The sequence below is a fragment of the Hyaena hyaena genome, unplaced genomic scaffold, assembly GCF_003009895.1.
Source record: "Hyaena hyaena isolate Hyena2069 unplaced genomic scaffold, ASM300989v1 scaffold_337, whole genome shotgun sequence".
Lineage (NCBI taxonomy): Eukaryota > Metazoa > Chordata > Mammalia > Carnivora > Hyaenidae > Hyaena > Hyaena hyaena.
Window position 1 is genome coordinate 1,599,647 of NW_024080966.1, and position 16,730 is coordinate 1,616,376.

General features: G+C 49.0%; 1 protein-coding gene and 1 long non-coding RNA gene across 4 annotated transcripts in view; one reads left to right on the top strand and one right to left on the bottom strand.

Annotated features, from left to right (window-relative positions):
* Positions 1-1,465: 1,465 nt before the first annotated feature.
* On the bottom strand, positions 1,466-7,554 carry ZNF648 (zinc finger protein 648). Of its 2 annotated transcripts, none has more exons than XM_039249323.1 (2): positions 7,472-7,554; positions 1,466-3,706 (listed from the first exon to the last, which is right to left on the bottom strand). In XM_039249323.1, the coding sequence occupies exon 2, from the start codon at positions 3,643-3,645 to the stop codon at positions 1,951-1,953; it is 1,695 nt and encodes a 564-aa protein (XP_039105254.1). In that variant the 5' UTR covers positions 3,646-3,706; positions 7,472-7,554; the 3' UTR covers positions 1,466-1,950. The 2 variants fall into 2 exon arrangements, with proteins under 2 accessions (XP_039105254.1, XP_039105255.1); XM_039249324.1 differs by lacking the exon at positions 7,472-7,554 and adding an exon at positions 6,873-6,908.
* LOC120243245 overlaps positions 7,065-16,730 on the top strand; it is a 53,651-nt gene continuing 43,985 nt past the window's right edge. Inside the window, exons 1-3 of one of the 2 annotated variants that reach the window (XR_005531256.1) lie at positions 7,065-7,272; positions 9,030-9,232; positions 10,942-12,051. This is a non-coding gene — a long non-coding RNA (uncharacterized LOC120243245). Of the gene's footprint in view, positions 7,273-9,029; positions 9,233-10,941; positions 12,052-16,730 lie in introns of those variants that run through there. The other variant, XR_005531255.1, reaches the window with a different exon arrangement.

Here is a 16,730-nt window from a genome sequence, read left to right on the forward strand (position 1 = left end):
TTATGACTTATCTACCAATTTAATACCTGTGACTTTAACCAAATTTCCTTTCCTGACAGGATAACTCCAACTTTTATTGCCCCATTATTGTCCTTCCTAATTAGCCAGTGCAGATATAGAAGCTGAAGCCAAGGTCATATCACTCATAAATAGTGGGGATGGACTAATAACTCAACTACTGGCTGTCATGTCAGACCCAGAACCAGCCAACTCTCTTGTTTGAATATACGGATGTGTCTACAGGACTTAAGACCCAAAATCTCCAGACATGCAGTTAGAACTCTTATACTAAGGTTACCTTTGTCAAACAAGGCATGACAACATGCATCCCTTCTCTTTGGCTCCCATGGGTAAAGGTGGAATCCAAGAGAAATTCAGATTTGGCACCCTTCGGTGGCAATTTTAGAAATATGCTGAAGATATCTACAAAAGGAGTGTACCACACATTCTTATGGAATAGCTTATTTACCTTTGGTAAGGTTAGAAGTGCTGCTTGCCCATATGCATCAAGAGAACTCTGTGAGGTCACAGATTCTTCACAGTTGAGGTCCAGAGCTAAGAACTACTGACTTTAAACTATAGAAAATTGGGGCGCCTGGGTGGCTCAGTTGGTTAAGCCTCCAACTTCAGGTCAGGTCATGAACTTACAGACTGTGGGTTCAAGCCCCGCATTGGTTTCCCTGCTGGCAGCTCAGAGCCTGGAGTCAGCTTCAGATTCAGTGTCTCCTCCTCTCTCTCTGCCTCTCCCCTGCTCACACTCTGTCTCTCTCAAAAATAAATAATACACTAACAGTTTTTTTTTTAAATAAAAAATAAACTGTAGAAAAGCAATACATTTTGAAGAATGGCTGTTGGTAATACAAATTTCAAATAACTTCATTAGAGACTAATTGTGAGTCACGTGGGTTTCCAAACCTGATCTTAATGACTTCGAAACACAGGCACTTGGGCAAGGGGCATTTTTTTTTTTTACTTCAAATTGGAGCTAATGATAATAAAAAATTGCAATGAATTTAAAGGGCTTCTTGAATTATGGTCAGACCCATATGGAGAAATTTTATATATCTGTCTATATATGGGCATATTACTCTCTGTCTATTACACAGGAGGTAAGGTCCCAGGGTGGGAACAGGAGAAGAGGTGGTCAGATAGGAGGCACACTGAACTTTGTGGGTGAGACTCAGGTTAGATCCAGTTACTGACTTTGACGGAAAAGAGGAATGGACTTTTTTCCAGATGCTAAGGTTGCTCTAGAACCAGAATAACTGGTTCCAAAGCAGAACATAAACTCCCCTCTCTTTAAGATAGAGACCTTTTCTACTTCAAAGCCAAGACTCATTTCCCAAGGGTAAAGTAAGTTTGGTAGGAAAGTGAAATAAGGTGCTGTCTGGCAAGGTCTGAGCTTTGCTGTTTTGGAAGAGCCGCTCACAGAGACCGCTTCTGGGGATTCCTTTATTCGTGTAAAAACTGAAAAGTACCTTTCTCCCCATGAGGCCCAGCCCCCGATGCCTTCTTAGTATTTGCATATGACTTCCAGGGCAAGACAGGACCATCTTTTTCTTTACTGTATCCCTGGAGCCTTGCACAGTCGTCACGATAGAATTCTATAATTCCCAGTCGATTGAGATCCCCCAACCAAGGAACTCAACTCTTGACCAGCTCTTGCTACTTTTTCATATTCTTTTCCAATTGAATATGACCTCTGAGATTCAGAAGAAAGACTGATATGAAGCCACACACGGGGGGTGCCAATTCTCCTGTTCCTTTTTACACAAGAGATCAAACATACGAATCAAATGGATCATCACTCCATGGCCGGCGACCCGCTGGGAGAAAAGGCCGACCCGTGAAGCGAGGCGACAATACCACGTGAATAGGCTTGTCCGTGGCAGAGGGTTCCAGGTAGTGAGGTCGACACTATCTTCACCTTCCTGAGAACCGATAGAGCTCTCACTCATCAGAGGAGGAGGGGATGGGCTCCTTCCTGCTGGCACTGTGCTTAGCTCGGTGCCGCTGGAGATGATTGGACCTGGTGAAGGCCTGGCCGCAGTCCTCACACTGATAGGGCCTCTCCCCATTGTGCACCCGAATGTGCTGGGCCAGCTCCGAGGCAATGCGGAAGGCCCTGCCGCACTCGGCACAGAGGAAGCCCTTCTCCCCAGAGTGGATCTGCTGGTGCCGCTTCAGGGTGGAGGAGCGCGCAAAGGCCTGGCCACACTGCGCGCAAGGAAAGGGCCTCTCGCCAGTGTGGATGCGCTGGTGGCGCGCAAGGCGCGAGGGCTGCGCGAAGGCCACGCCGCAGTCGGCGCACTTGAAGGGCCTCTGGCCGGTGTGCAGGGTCTGGTGCTCGATCAGGTTGGAGGACTTGGTGAAGCACTTGCCGCAGGTGGGGCAGGGGAAGGGCCGCTCGCCCGAATGCACGCGCTGGTGCTCCATCATGCGGCTGGCCACGGCGAACTCCCGGTCGCAAGCCGGGCAGCGGAAGGGCTTCTCGCCCAGGTGCGTGCGTTGGTGGCGCAGCAGCGACAGCGGCTTGTTGAAGGTCAGGCCGCACTCGGCGCACGGGAAGGGCTTGTTGTTGCTGTGCATGTTACGCTGGTGTTTGCGCAGGTCGGAGGAGCGCACGAAAGCCTTCCCGCAGTCCGGGCACGGGTAGGGTTTCTCTCCCGTGTGGGTGCGGATGTGCTTGCGGTGGTCCGAGGACCAGGTGTAGGCCTTGTCGCAGAAGGGGCACCGGTAGGGACGCTCGCCCGTGTGCAGGCGCCGGTGCTGCTGGAGCGTGCCCCGGTGGGAATAGGCCTTCCCGCACAGCTCACAAGCGTAGGGCTTAGTGCCTCGCGGTTGCGACGGGCTCAGCGGGCTGCTGGGCTTCTGGAAGGCCCTTCCTCCCCGCAGGCACTTGAAGGGGTGCGCCTCCCCTTGCCCGCCCTCACGCATGCCCTCGGGGTTCTGGCCCTTCCTGCCGACCCGCGCTTTGCCCAGCACCTTTGCTGCCAGGCCGGCTGGGGAGGCTGATCCCCGCGCTGGTGTGTGAGTCTCCTGCGTGGGGAGGTCCCAGCTGCCACCCGGCTTGGGGAAACGCGTGAGGGGCGAGTTGTCTGGGGTGTCTACACCCTTCTGTGCACAGAAATATCTTCCAGTATCAGGGAAGCTGGATGGAACACCCAAGGCAGCGTCCAGCTTTTCCCTGAAGTCTCCATCATCGCCTGCAGGTAGTGAGTCCCTAAGCGGTTGCATTGGACCTAACTTGCGTGAAGGGTCTCTGGGGAGGGTCTTCGGAGCTATCCGTGCTCCAGAGGAGTCCTGGGCCTCCGTGATCCTTGGCTCATCTCTTCCCCAGCTGGCCTTCTTCCCAGGCATCCCCACTGGTTCCTTCCCCAGGCTCGCACGACTATCGGGGCCAGAGAATTTCTCTTCCTCACTGGATGGATGATGCCACAGCAAGTCAGGATTGTCCTGAGCCACTTGAGAGCTGCTTCTTGGACAGGCCTGGTGATCAAGGCTCCCTTTGTCCCCTGCCTCTGCGCCATCCTCATTCTCACTCTCTAAGCTCATGCTCAGCCTCAGGGGGTCATGAGCATCCTCAATGGTGCTGGCAAGAGGAGACCCCTTGCCCCACCTGTCCTGGGGGTCCACCTGTGTCATGATGTTCAGACACTTCTATTCCTTCTCCTCCTAGACAGAACCTTTGCTTGGCTCAGGATACCTGCAAAAAAGGAAGGTATGAAGAGAAATCACAAAGAACGTACTTAATCGCCTTCATGGCCAAAGGGACTGAGGTTCTCACTACAGATCTCTTTCCAGCTGGTGGCTGTGCTGGCCACATCGCTGTGCCTCACTGGCAAGGAGGAGTGGGCCCTTCTGAGAAACCCACAGTCATCCTTAATCACGTTAGAGATCCACTTGCTAGAAGCTCCAGCAGAGGATGTTGTCAGGGATGGCAAGGGTGGGATGTGTGCTCAGTGCCAGCCGCGCCCTGCCCTGTTCAGGGGACTCAAACCCCAACTGCTGGCCAGGTGGCTTCTCTATGAGCCAGGCCAGGAAGCAAGGTCTGGAGTCTGGTTCTCCTCAGGCTTCTTAAACTGTTGGCCCACCTGGGAAGCTAAAAACCAAGCTAGCTCCTGAGGTCCCTGCTGGGTGTCCAAGTCCGCCATCTCTCGGTGGCATCAGCTAGGGCTGCCTCCCAGGCTCTGGGCTGTGAGGCCATGCCTTCCAAAGACAAGGAGCAGCCACTGGGAGAATGAAGATGGCTCAGGAAGACACCAGCATGTACCTGAGAAGATATCCAGCTGCCCCTCACTGCTATTTTTTATTTTTTTATTTTTTAATGTTTATTTATTTTTGAGAGAGAATGTGAACAAGTGAGGAGCAGAGAGAGAGGGAGACAATGGAATCTGAAGCAGGATCCAGGCTCTGAGCTGTCAGCACAGTGCCCGACACAGGGCTCAGACTCACAAACCGTAAGATCATGACCTGAGCCAAAGTCGATGCTTAACTGACTGAGCCACCCGGGTGCCCCTGCCCCTCACTGTTTAAGCAGGGCTTCTCAGGCCTACTGGGGAGGTGGTGAACATACACACACTGGGGAGGGGACTTGAAACTCAAACTATCCTTAAAATATTGCTTCATCTTAACAATATGTATATAAGTGACAAATCATGGGCATCTACCCCCAAAACCAAGAGGACACTGTATACACTGTATGTTTGCTAACTTGACAATAAATTATATTTAAAAAAATATATCGCTTCATCTTAAACGTTCATGAGAATTTACACTGTAGGTCAAGTTGATTTTGTTTATATCTTTTGTTTTATGTATTCTTATGGAAACATTTTTTATTGACGTGTAATTGACATGCAATATTTACATATTTTTAATTTTGGTAAATCATATACACGTGTATATATGTATGTATATACACATTAATCATGTTTCTTTTTCTTTTCCACTAAGTACTATATCTTTTTTTTTTTTCCAAAGATGGTGTTTTAAGTTACCTTCAGTTTAAATGTTTAACTTTTCCCCTTTAAGCATACCATATTTATCCCATGGCCTGATGTATTTCTGGCAAACCCAACGTGCCCCCAGGGATGCACATACCCTGATTTGAGAAGCATAGACTTAAGGTTTTGAGAGCAAGTCATGAGACAAGGAAGCCATTGAGTTTTATTTTCTGAGTGATTTTACTTTAGCTTGAAGACATGGAGAAAGCCTGCCGGCGTTGACTAGTAAGGATTGTTTGTGTGAGTGAAACATTTTACAGGAGTGGCTGCAGTGAGAGGCAGGCTCCTGCAGGCCTGGGGGATAATGGTAGCAGTTCCACTCTCTGGGCAGACATTATGAGCCAGATGGAATGCTGAGCGCCTCACAAGCATGATTTTATTTATTCTTTCCAGCAGCCCTTAAGAGAAATGCTGTGACTATTAATCTTTCCATTTTACAGACCAAGAAAGTAAGGTTTCATGAAGTCTCCTACCTGCCCAAGGCCGCACTGCTCACAGACAGCAGCCCCAAGGCTTCCCTTTAACTTCCAGGCCACCATGTTACATCCTGAGCCTTAGGGCCCACCTCCCAGATGTGGCCTCTGGCTGGAGGCCTGCCCTGGGGCCGGGCCCTGCCCAGGAACAGCCACAGCATCCTGGGGGAGAGCCACTACTTTCTGCAGGCATCAAAGCGCCTTGTGTTTTCTGAGCCAAGGAGCCTTGGCTCTGGGGCCTCACCCCTGGGCTCCTCCCCACTCCTGTTGACCCAAAGTGCCCTCCGCAGAGAAAGAGGCCAGGACACATGCTGTGGCGACTGTTGCCTGGGGTGGTCAAAAGTATTAGTCACTGAGTATTTACTTTTGGAAAGCTCCTTCTTTCCTCCTCCGCCCACCTTCCACCTTCCACCATCTCAGGCGGGATAAGAAGAGCAATCTCTGCACTTGGTGTGGCTCCAATGCGCTCCCCGTATAGCAGGAGGCATTCTATTACCCCAAGATGTAGTCATTCATTCAACAGATGTGTCTCAAACACTCAAAATCATATGCGTGTGCATCAGTAAGGGTCTCAGAGCCTTGTTTTCCTTCATCTGAAAGACAGAAGGTAATACACCTACTGTATCATCTATGTGAACCTCCTGCATGCAGCTGGTGTTCAATGACTAGTACACTGTCCCTTGTACGATGAGCTCCTCTGCACCCCAGAGGGGCTTCTAGGAGCTGTCTAGATGGACAGCCACAATTCGGTGGCCAAGGTTCACACAATAAAGTCATGTCCCAGCCCCACCTCATCAAACTGTCCTTCCCCCAGCTCCTCCTGCCTGGTCATAATCCCAGTTATTCTGTGTGTGAGCATGTGTGGGTACATGTGTGTGTTTATAGGAGGGGGGCAAAGTGGGGGGACCCTCACTTTGTACTTGGAAACAGAAGTCACAGACCAAGGGAGGATGTGGTCCAGTGGTGGCTGGGGTCCAGCATCTAATGTCCCTTTGTGCCCTGAAGCCCAGGGACCACTTCCTCCTTCGGAGCGCTCTGCTCTATCCCCATTACCATGTCAGAGTGTGGCTAGCTTATCCCTTGAAAGGAAACCAGGCTCGATGTATTTTCAGCACACTGGTTCTCAGAAGAGTGGCTGTGTGTGTGTGTGTGTGTGTGTCTAGTTAATAGAAGGGACACAGCACAAGCCAGCTTTACATGACTTACTCAGGCCAGTGCGCCCAATCAGGGACTGTGGTCCACCAGCAGGGACAGCAAAGGGATGCTGGATTTGATTGAGATAGACTTCTTAAGCTTCTTTCTTTCTCTGCGCATGCTCATACGGAACTACTTGCAGACAACTTACTTCGCCTGCCCCCACCCCGCTCCAACACACAGACCCTGTTGTACATACGTGTCTCGTTCCCCTTCTTCTGGGCCACAGGTGAGCTCCTCAGGGCGGCACGCAGCGCTCCGCCAGCTCACAGCTTCTCAGACGCCTGACAGGAGATGGTCTTTTCAGGTGGGAAGTCCCTCCCCTGTCTGAGCCACAGCCCCAGGGGATATATCCTGTTTTCTTCCTTCTGTAGCTGCCAGACGTTCTCGCTTGACCACCAAGAAGACCAACAGGAAGGCAGGGGCTCAGGCGAGGACTTTCTGGCAAAGCCTACGCAAATATTCCTGGTCTGGAAGAACACTGATGCCATGGTGTGGCGGGTCCCTCTGCTCTGCAGATCTGCTGACCCCCAGAGGCTGTCAGAGCACAGCCCCGACTTGGAACGCCACCGCACTTGCCAGCCAGGAGTGGCCCAAATGTAAGCCTTACTTACCTCAGACAGGGACACCTTGCGGAAGCCTGGCCTGAGGGCTTGTTCTGGCTCCAGCCTCTGCCCCTCTTCCTGCTTTCCTTCTATAGATTGTTCTAGGTCTATCCCGGGGCAGCCACCTCCCACCTTCTCCTCTGCCTTCAGGCCTTGCTCTCTACCTTTGGCTCTGACACAAATAGTTGCTTACCTGGGAAGTGCACACAGCTGCGTGGGTCCCCCACCCTGGCTTCTGTCACACGTGGCCTCTCAGCCACTGGAACCAGAGTTTGGTACAAATCGGCGGAGGTGGTGTCTCTGTCCCTCACTCTTTTGTGTCCAGTCCAGCAGCTGCAGAGAGAGCTTTAGGAGGTGGGGCCAGTGTAATACACTCGACCTTCCTGCCTGCATCCCAGAGAGCAGCCTGGGAAATACAGTGGGGCTGCCCTCTCTCACTGCCTGAAAGATCTTGCCTCCCCTCTGCTCCCGCCTCCCCTCCTGCCAGAGCCTCCCTCCTTCTCCCCTCCTCCCTCAGAAAGGTTGCTCAGGCCTCCCGCAGGTGGCCTTTCCCTCCAGCTCAGGCTCATTCCTTCTCCCCAGCAGAGCAAGCAGTCCAACCTTCGTCCTGCCCTGATAAGTCCATAGACCACTGTCACACACGCACTTCCTGGGGAAGCATGCTGTTTCCCTCCCCGGCAGGCAGGACAGGGTATACTATATTCCCACCTCCCCTATTCTGGTGCCTGCCATTTGTAGAGCTGTGGTTTGATGAAGGGGTGTTCCCAGAATTTTTTGAAGTACTCATTGGCTCAAAGGTGGGGCATTACACAGCACGGTGGGATGCGGGGAGATTATTTTCTCTCCTAATTCATATGGATACCTGGAACCTCTCTTCATCCTTCAGCACTGGCTCCCATGCAGGTTCATTTTGAAGAATAAGATTGGCCCAGGATATGAGACTCACTCTGTCCAGAACTTGTACCCACTCAAGTCTAATGTGTCTTTATTAGGGTAAAAGCTCAGGACATTAAAACAGGAGATGGGAGGAGGGTACCTGTGATGTCCCTGAATAGCCAAAAAGGATACTGGTTGACAGCAGGGTTGTGGGACGGGGCTATCTTACCACTCACTAGCTGTGCAACTTTGGGTGAGTTATGTAACCACTCTGTGCCTTAGCTTCTCATCTGTGAAATGAGAATCCCCATTTGATGGAATCAAATGATGGCATCCCCATCATGGGGGTCTTGGAGAATCAAATATGCTATTGCTGTGCCCCCAAAAGTCAGCTGCCCTCAGTGCTACTACTGCTGCTGTTGTTTCTAGAGAAGACATGGCTCAAGGGGCTCCTTTTGATTCCAGTGGCCTTGTTAGGGCTGCAACTCTGACAGCAGTACTGACACTTAACCCATTTTTCTGAACAGCAATTTTCTGAGTGTGATCCAGAAAAGCAGATCTATCTGCACCTTGGAGTTTTAGAGCTGTGGCTTCAGAGGGAGGTAGAGGCAGATAGTAGAGATAGCAGAGATGCCTCTAGGTCCTTGAGTCTCAAAGTCTAGAACAGAATTCAAACCCTCTTTTCCATAGAACCCCTGAAATAAACAGCAGAGTGCTACGGGTATGTGGATATGCTCTGTTTGAGCAGGAAGATCCTTGGAGATCACATATTTCTCAAGGGGGCCATGATCCAAAAAAGGTTGAGAACTATTGGTGTTGGTAGGGATGGTGTAGGAGGGGAAAAATAGACTCTTAAAATAAGTTGTCTCACACAGCAACTCATCGGAGGGTTTGCCACCAACTGCATCCCAACGCTGTTGCTCAAAATTTCTCAAGTGGCCATGTGGTAGAGGCTTGGGCTTCAGACACCTTTGGCAAAGAAGTGGCTCCATTCCTCACAAGGGGCCTGTGGTGGTGAGAGCTGGGGCTGGGGTCAGCCTGTGTGTGTCCCGTCCCACTCCAGCTTCACAGCGATGAGGTATGTGCACTGAGCTTTTCCTCATGCTAACACTATGCTAACACACCACGTGCAGTGTCTCCATTAATCTTCAGCACATTTTGATGGAGTGGCTATTGTCCATGTTATTCCCATTCACAGACTGAGGATACTGAGGCATAGACAGCTTAGCGCATTATCTAAGGGAACAGTGGAGCTGTGATCGATTCTGAGCTGTTAGGGTCACATTCTTTTTTAAAAAAAAAAAAATTTATGTCTTTATTTTATTTTGAGAGATGGAGACAGAGAGTGAGTGGGGGAGGGGGAGAGAGAGAGGGAGACTCAGAATCCAAAGCAGGCTCCAGGCTCTGAGCTGTCAGCACAGAGCCGACAAGGGGCTCAAACCCACAGACTGTGAAATCACGGCCTGAGCCAAAGTCGGACACTTAACTGACTGAGCCACCCAGGCGCCCCTAAGGTCAAACTCTTAACCACTACAGGACAAGTGGCCACACACTGTCCCCTCAGAGTCTGCATGGTTGGCCTTTGCCTGGCTCCACCCTCATTTTCTCCTGAAAACTATTAGTCCCGCCACCCCAAGGCTGTGTGACCTATGTGTGTGAGGTCACTGCAGTCACTATCCCAGAAGATCTCTTCCCTCAGTACAGCTGCCCAAGGAGACAATGGTTCCATTGAATGCCTACCTGTTGATGTCCAGCCTGGACAGCCTGTTACTCGTCATGCTTAATTTCTAGAAGCTGTAACAAATACTTAATTACCAGATGCCAGGGGACTTCCATGTTAACTTGCCCACTTTGTCTCCTCATTGGTTTTCAAGGCATAGTGTTGTTATCATGTCACTAGTATGACCTAGGCCACCTAGCAATGAATGGGGTAAGGAGTGGCCCAGATGCTACCTACATGGAAAAATAACATGTGCCTTATATCTCCCTGAGTCACCTACCCTGAGATGTCCCCTTAGCCATCTTAAAAATCCCGCTTTGAGTTATAGCACACTTTTTCTATATATGAGACTTCACCATCCTGATGAGTTGTGCACAGGGCACTGCTCAGGTATCAGAACTGCACTCTGGGTCTTGCTCAGACCACTGGTCAACCTGCTGCTCAGATCCCTGTTGTTTCCTGGACGCCTTCCACTTCTGATAGCACAAGCACATTCACTGTCTCATCCAGTCTTCCCAACAGTCTCTGTAGGGACCCCAGACATTGGAATGAAGGGACTTTCCCCTAGGACCACATCTTCCCCACCTTTTAAAGAAATTTTGGAATTTATATCATTTGGCTCAATCCTATGGTGTGGAAACAAGGGAGACATTGTTTTTACTTACTTGTTATTATTGACAAGTCTGCCTTCAAAAGCTGGTATTGTCCCACAGCTGTGCTGACTGGCAGTGGTGAAAATAAGGGTCCTCTTGCCTGTCTGTCTGGGAAGGGAATACAGTAGAGATGGAGAGAGAAGCATAGACAGTAGGAGAAAGGCACCTAGTCCCCACTAGGCACCATGTAGGGGCCCAGCAGTGTCTGTGAACTATAGGGATGGCTGAAGGGAACTGAGTGACATAGGAAATAGGCCAGACTGACCCTCTACCTGGAGGGTGCCTGGCACTTGGCTGAGTTGGTGAACCATGGCTGAGTCTGGATATTGGGTCAGATAGTAATTCTGAGAGGACCTGAGAGTCTTCCCAAGTTCTGTAGATGAGATTCTGAAGCCTGGACCCTCTCCCCTGCAGGTTTCCCCAGGCTCTGCCGCCAGCTGTCACCAATCTGTTTCCTTGCCTCTAGCCCTGCATCATCCTTGAGGAAGATTAATGGAGCCGCTTAACACAGTAGTGTTGTTTTTCTCTCAGGCATCAAACTTTGTTGAGTAAGCGTGTACAAGTGAGAAGCAGAATTGTAGGTGGGATAGGAACTGGGTACATGATCTTAGGTTAGACACATCTGGCTTTGAATCCCAGTATTTGTTAGATGACCTTGATCCATTTCCTTAATGTCTCTGAGTCTCAGGCTCTCTGTCTGTAGAGTGAGAATACCTTCATTGACAGGCTTATTGTGAAAATGTCCTGAAACAATATTTTTAGAGAACTTAGTCCAATGTAACTATATAGCAATTTTTCAGTAAGATGTATTATTGTTTTTATCCTATAGCTGGTGGAGTGTGATGATGTCTTTATCCCATCCCTGCTCTTCTAGAATGATTTTCATTAATTACCTGCCACCAGAAAGCCACCATTTTTCTGGCTGACTCTGGTCTCCTTGTCCCAAGCATCCTCACCAAGAGGCCAGTCAAGCAGGCTTTCAATGACATTCCTAGAGCAGTGATGTCATAAGCCTGGGCTCTTCATTATGTGCTACACTCAACACAGGTAATCAGTGACGGGGTGGGAGGTGAGTGCTCCAGGCAGGATGACAAGACATGGTGATGACTCCGAACGCCAGTACTTCCCAGCACCTCCTGCAGAAGAGCACCAGGCGGACACCATGACCGTTGGCCACCAACTCCACCTGCCCCTGGTGAAGGCTGCCCAGTGTAGAGACAGAGCATGCAGGCTTTGGAGTCAGGCTGCCCGGGTTAGTTAATCCTACCCATAACACTTGCTGCATGACTGTGGGCCAGTCACTTAAACTTTCTTTGTCTCAGCCTCTTGAACTGTAAATTAAGGTTAATGATAGTTATCTACCTTACAGAGTTGTGGGGATTAAATGAGATGATGTGGCTTGCAGAGTGCAAGAATTCTACCAATATTAGATAATCATAATATAATTTGGGGAGGGGGAAACTAGCATCTGCTGTAGTCCAAACATCAGGAAGCAGTAGAGGATGCCTGGATGGGTCAGTTGGCTAAGCGTAGACTCTTGGTTTGGGTTCAGGTCATGGGACTGAGCCCTGTATTCAGCTTGGCGCTGTGGAGCCTGCTTAGGATTCTCTCTCTCCCTTTCTCTCTGGCCCTCCCCCTCCCCCTCTCAAAATAAATAAGCAGAAAGAAAGAAAGAAAGAAAGAAAGAAAGAAAGAAAGAAAGAAAACAAGCAAACAGTGGAGAACCCCACCTCTGGTCTCCTCCAGCTCTCCTGAGGCCTTACCCTATAGATGCGCTACAATCAGGTGCCACAGACCAGAATCTCTTGGTGACTCTCCAAGAAGACCAGTCCCCTCCTGGCTCCTCAAGACCCACCCTGTGCGGTAGTGGCCTTCCCAGGTGGCACCAAAACCCCTAGCCTACATTGTAGGAGAATGAGCGATCAGCCACAGGATGGGAATCTCTGAGGTTCATGGGCCCTCTGGATACAACAGGCCAAACACTCAGAAACTCACTCTCTCTATTGATATAGTAGCACATTTTCTTTGCTGGGGGGATAACACACCCTTCCAGGCCACAGAGCCTCCTCCCTATTCCACCTCAACCTTGGGACCATGTGGACGACAAGGAGAGAACACCACAGACAGGACTTCCAGGAATCTCCTGTACTCGAGGTTGGCCTCCTGCCTTTGCTGGTCCTTCCGGGCTCTGAGACAAGTCTGGGAGCTGCTAGAAGAGAAGACATTGCATGTCTTTAGTTAATGAACACATCGAAATAGAACCCTCTGCACTCTTCTATCAGTGGGAATTGTTTTAAGTACGGATTCCGGGGCCTGGGGCATGATGAAGCTGCTGGAAATTGAAGAAAAGGCATCAGGTCCCAGAATTTTGAATGAAAAGATCTTAGAAGCTATTTAGTGCTGTCCCTCTGTTTTACAGTTGCTAAGATACAAGCATTCACTTGGTGGTTCCATCTTGCGTTTATTCATTCATCAAATATTTGGCGAGCATCACTCAATGCTTTCCAAACTGTGGGACAAAACTTGCGAACAGGACAGGGAATCACTTTAGTGGGTCACACACCAACGTTCTTTGTTGAATAGAATGGAGTAAAACAGAACAGAATAGAGTATAAAATTTATCAGAAAAATCTCACACATCGTAAGAAAACTTTAGTTTTGAGGGTTTTTTTTTTTAATTTTAGTTTTATATATGTGTGGAGTTGTAATGGCAACTGTGTTTCTTACTCTGGTTTGCTTTGATTCTTGGTCAAAAATTTGAAAAACACTCTACTTGGTACCAGTCTGTACCAGTGTAGAAGAATAGCTGGGGCATCTGGTTAAATATGGTGATTCCGGGGCACACTCCCAGGGGTTCCTCAGGTCCAGGAGGGTCCTGGAGTCTGCACTGTGACAAGTGCATGCAGGATCCTGAAGCCCGAGTCCTAGGTACACGAAGAAGTGCTGCTCTGAGCCAGGCGCCGACCCTGGCTGGTGCAGGGGAAGGTCTCGATTTGCAGGGCTTAGCATGGCCTCGCAGCGTGCTGGAGAACCCCAGGCACCGCAGGTAGCTCCACCATGGGCCGCCAAGGCTGTGGGCTGCAGGGAGGAGGAGGAGAAATTGGCTTTGCCTGGGCCCTGTGGAAGTCTTTCCAAAAGAAACGTCTTTTGAGTTGGACCTTGAAGGATGAGTTTGAGTTTGCCAAGAAAAGAAGGGGAGGGAAGGGGCCTCACTACTGTCAGGAATTTCACACCGTATTCCTTGGGCCCCTCTGTTCTCGGGGTGCAGCCCTCCCTGCACGCCAGTCTGTGCTGGGATGGGCGTCCCGGCTCTCTGGCTCCCCCTCCGGCTCACTGGAGCATCGCCACTGGGATTCGGGCTTTGGCGCAGCTGCTAGGGCTTCCAACTCCCCTGCCCTTCTGGCCACACCACCTCCAGCCGCTGGCCACGGTACAAGGGGCCTTTTCTTTCCAAGGCCCCCACCAAACACACATGCTTCTCCTCGCAGCTGTCTAGCTCGGCTGCCTGAACACAGAGGTAATTCACAGGAGAGGCGTTTGAGGTTTCCATGAAAAAACACCTCCTCCTTCCTTTTTTCAACTGCTGCCCTGAGCGAAACTGGACAGAACTTCTCTTCTTCACGCTCTGGCCCTGGGTGTGAAGCTGAGATTCTGGAAGGAAATTCCCTTTAGGGCCCCCGGAATGCAACATTACTCCATCCGTGTGCCCTCTACTGGCTGGAGCCAACTGAGGAGTGGTCGTGTCCCATACCCCAGCCATGGAAAGACCTCGAAAACAAGTCTAGCCAGAGGATGTGGGTGGAGGGTGCAGATAAAAACACAAACAAAATTATAAGCGATTATAAAAAAAAAAAAGACACACGTTGCACGGTTTTATGCCATTATATTTGAACAGTGAGGCAAATTATGTCCTTGTTGGTAAGAATAAAGTTAAAATCTTGTATTCAGAATAAAAAGTATCAACAACCTGCTAGTGGCTGTGCCTCATGAGGTGAAAGTGCCTCGGCCAACTCCAGTCCTCAGCCTGGCAGAAACAAACCTGATTTTGAAGGGACATCCCAAAGTGATGGGGCTCATGGGGTCAGGGCAGAGAGGTGAGGATCCTAGACAGGGCTGCTGTGGAGGTGATGGAGGTGAGAACCCAGAGTATCTGGATTCAGCTCTTCAGCCAAGTTTCTTCATCCAGGAGGAGCCAGAGGGGAAAGGAGGATGAGAAAGGGCAGAAATTCTTGGCACAAAGACATATATCATTTTCTACCTGGAGAAATGGGGTGTGGGTGAGGATTCCAGGCAGAAGAACAGGAAATGCAAAAGCCCTTAGTTCAGATACTGCCACGCTTGTCTGAGGGACAGCGAGGAAGGGGGTGTAGCTCAGGGAGGGACAGCAAGAACAGAGGTCAGAGAAGTAGCAAGGGGCTGGTTGTGTAAGACCCTGGGGATTCTGTAAGGACTTGGCTTTCTTTGGAATAACGTGGGAACTCTTCAGAGGGTGTTTGGGTAGACAGGAGGCATTAATTCATTAATTTGACAAATATTTTGCACCTGCTATGTGCCAATTCTAGTTTCAGACGTTATAGTTTTATCAATGAGCAAAACAAACAAATCCAAGCCAAAGAAAACTGATACTAACCACAAAAGTCTCTATTATAAAAGAAGAAGGGTCTCAAATGACATCCTCAGTTTCCCCCTCAAGAAACTGGGAAAAACAAGAAGATCAAAGTAAACCCGAAGTAGAATAAACGGAACAATAACGATCGGGGCAGAAATTAATAAGAGAGAAAATAAATGCAATAGGAAAAAAAACTAGTGAAACCAGAAGGTGGCTGTTTGAGAAGATCAATAAAATCGATAACCCTTAGTCAGACTCAACAGGTTTGAAAAAAGAGAGAAAATGCCAACTACTAATATCAGGGATGGGAGCAGTGACATCTCTACAGATTCTACAGACATTAAAAGGGTAATAATAAGGGAATATTATAAACAGCTGTATCACAATACATTTGACAGGTTAGAATAGAAAAATTCCTTGAAAGAAATTCACTACCAAAGTTTGGTCAAGGAGAAATAGATAATGTGAACAGCCCTGTGTCTATTAAAGAAATTGAATTTGTATTTAAAAACCAGCACACAAAAAGAACTCCATGTCCAGAGACCGGGTCTCTCTACTGCCTCCTTGCTGGGTCAACAGGTGCAGGAAACTCTCAGAAGGGCATGATCCTGGACAGGTATCTTTAGTGGTAAATTCTATAAGAATATTTCACTGATGGGATGTTGTGAGGCGACACATTCAAAGTGCCTTGCATCTCCCTAAAATCCCTCCTCACTCCCCACATTTGTTAACATTTCTTTGCAGGTCTTTGCCCCTATAACAGGTTGCAACTGTCCTCAGAGCAGGGGCACCTATGATTCTCAGCCAGGTCCCCAGGTCCTCTGACCACAATGGAGAAACAGTTTACTGAGCCAAAGACCCGATGCCAAAATGTCATATCTTATCTAGCAACAAGTGAGGGCAAGATGAAGGTGTCTTGTCTACAGCCTACCTAGCACACACATGGGAGCACATCTACATTTGTATCTCCTCCACCTTTAAAAAAAAATTTTTTTTAAATGTTTTATTTCTTTCTGAGCGAGAGAGAGAGAGAGACAGCATGAGCAGGGGAGGGTCAGAGAAAGAGGGAGGCACAGAATCTGAAACAGGCTCCAGGCTCTGAGCTAGCTGTCAGCACAGAGCCCAACATGGGTCTCGAAGCCACAAACTGTGAGATCATGACCTGAGCTGAAGTCAGATGCTTAACCGACTGAGCCATCCAGGTGCCCCTTTAAATTTTTTTAATGGTTTATTTCTTTCTGAGAGAGAGAGACAGCGTCACCTCTTTTTTTTTTTTTTTAATAAAGTCACAATTACTATTCCTCCACTCACCCAGACTGAAAACCTGAGTGTCAAATTGGACCTTCTCACACTCTGCACATCTGATTAGTCACTGACTCCTATATCATATTCCTTCTCCTTCCTCAATTTCTAATATATAAGGCTTCATCAAGGGCAAAAGCTTCTAACTCACTCCCTCAAAATGATTCATTTGTTCATTTAATAAATATCGACTGCTTAGTAATCATTTGATATTGTCCAACAAATATATCCAGTTTCTCCCTTCTTAGTATATTGTAGGATTTTATTCCCTGGTCCCTTGTGGTTAGTCAGG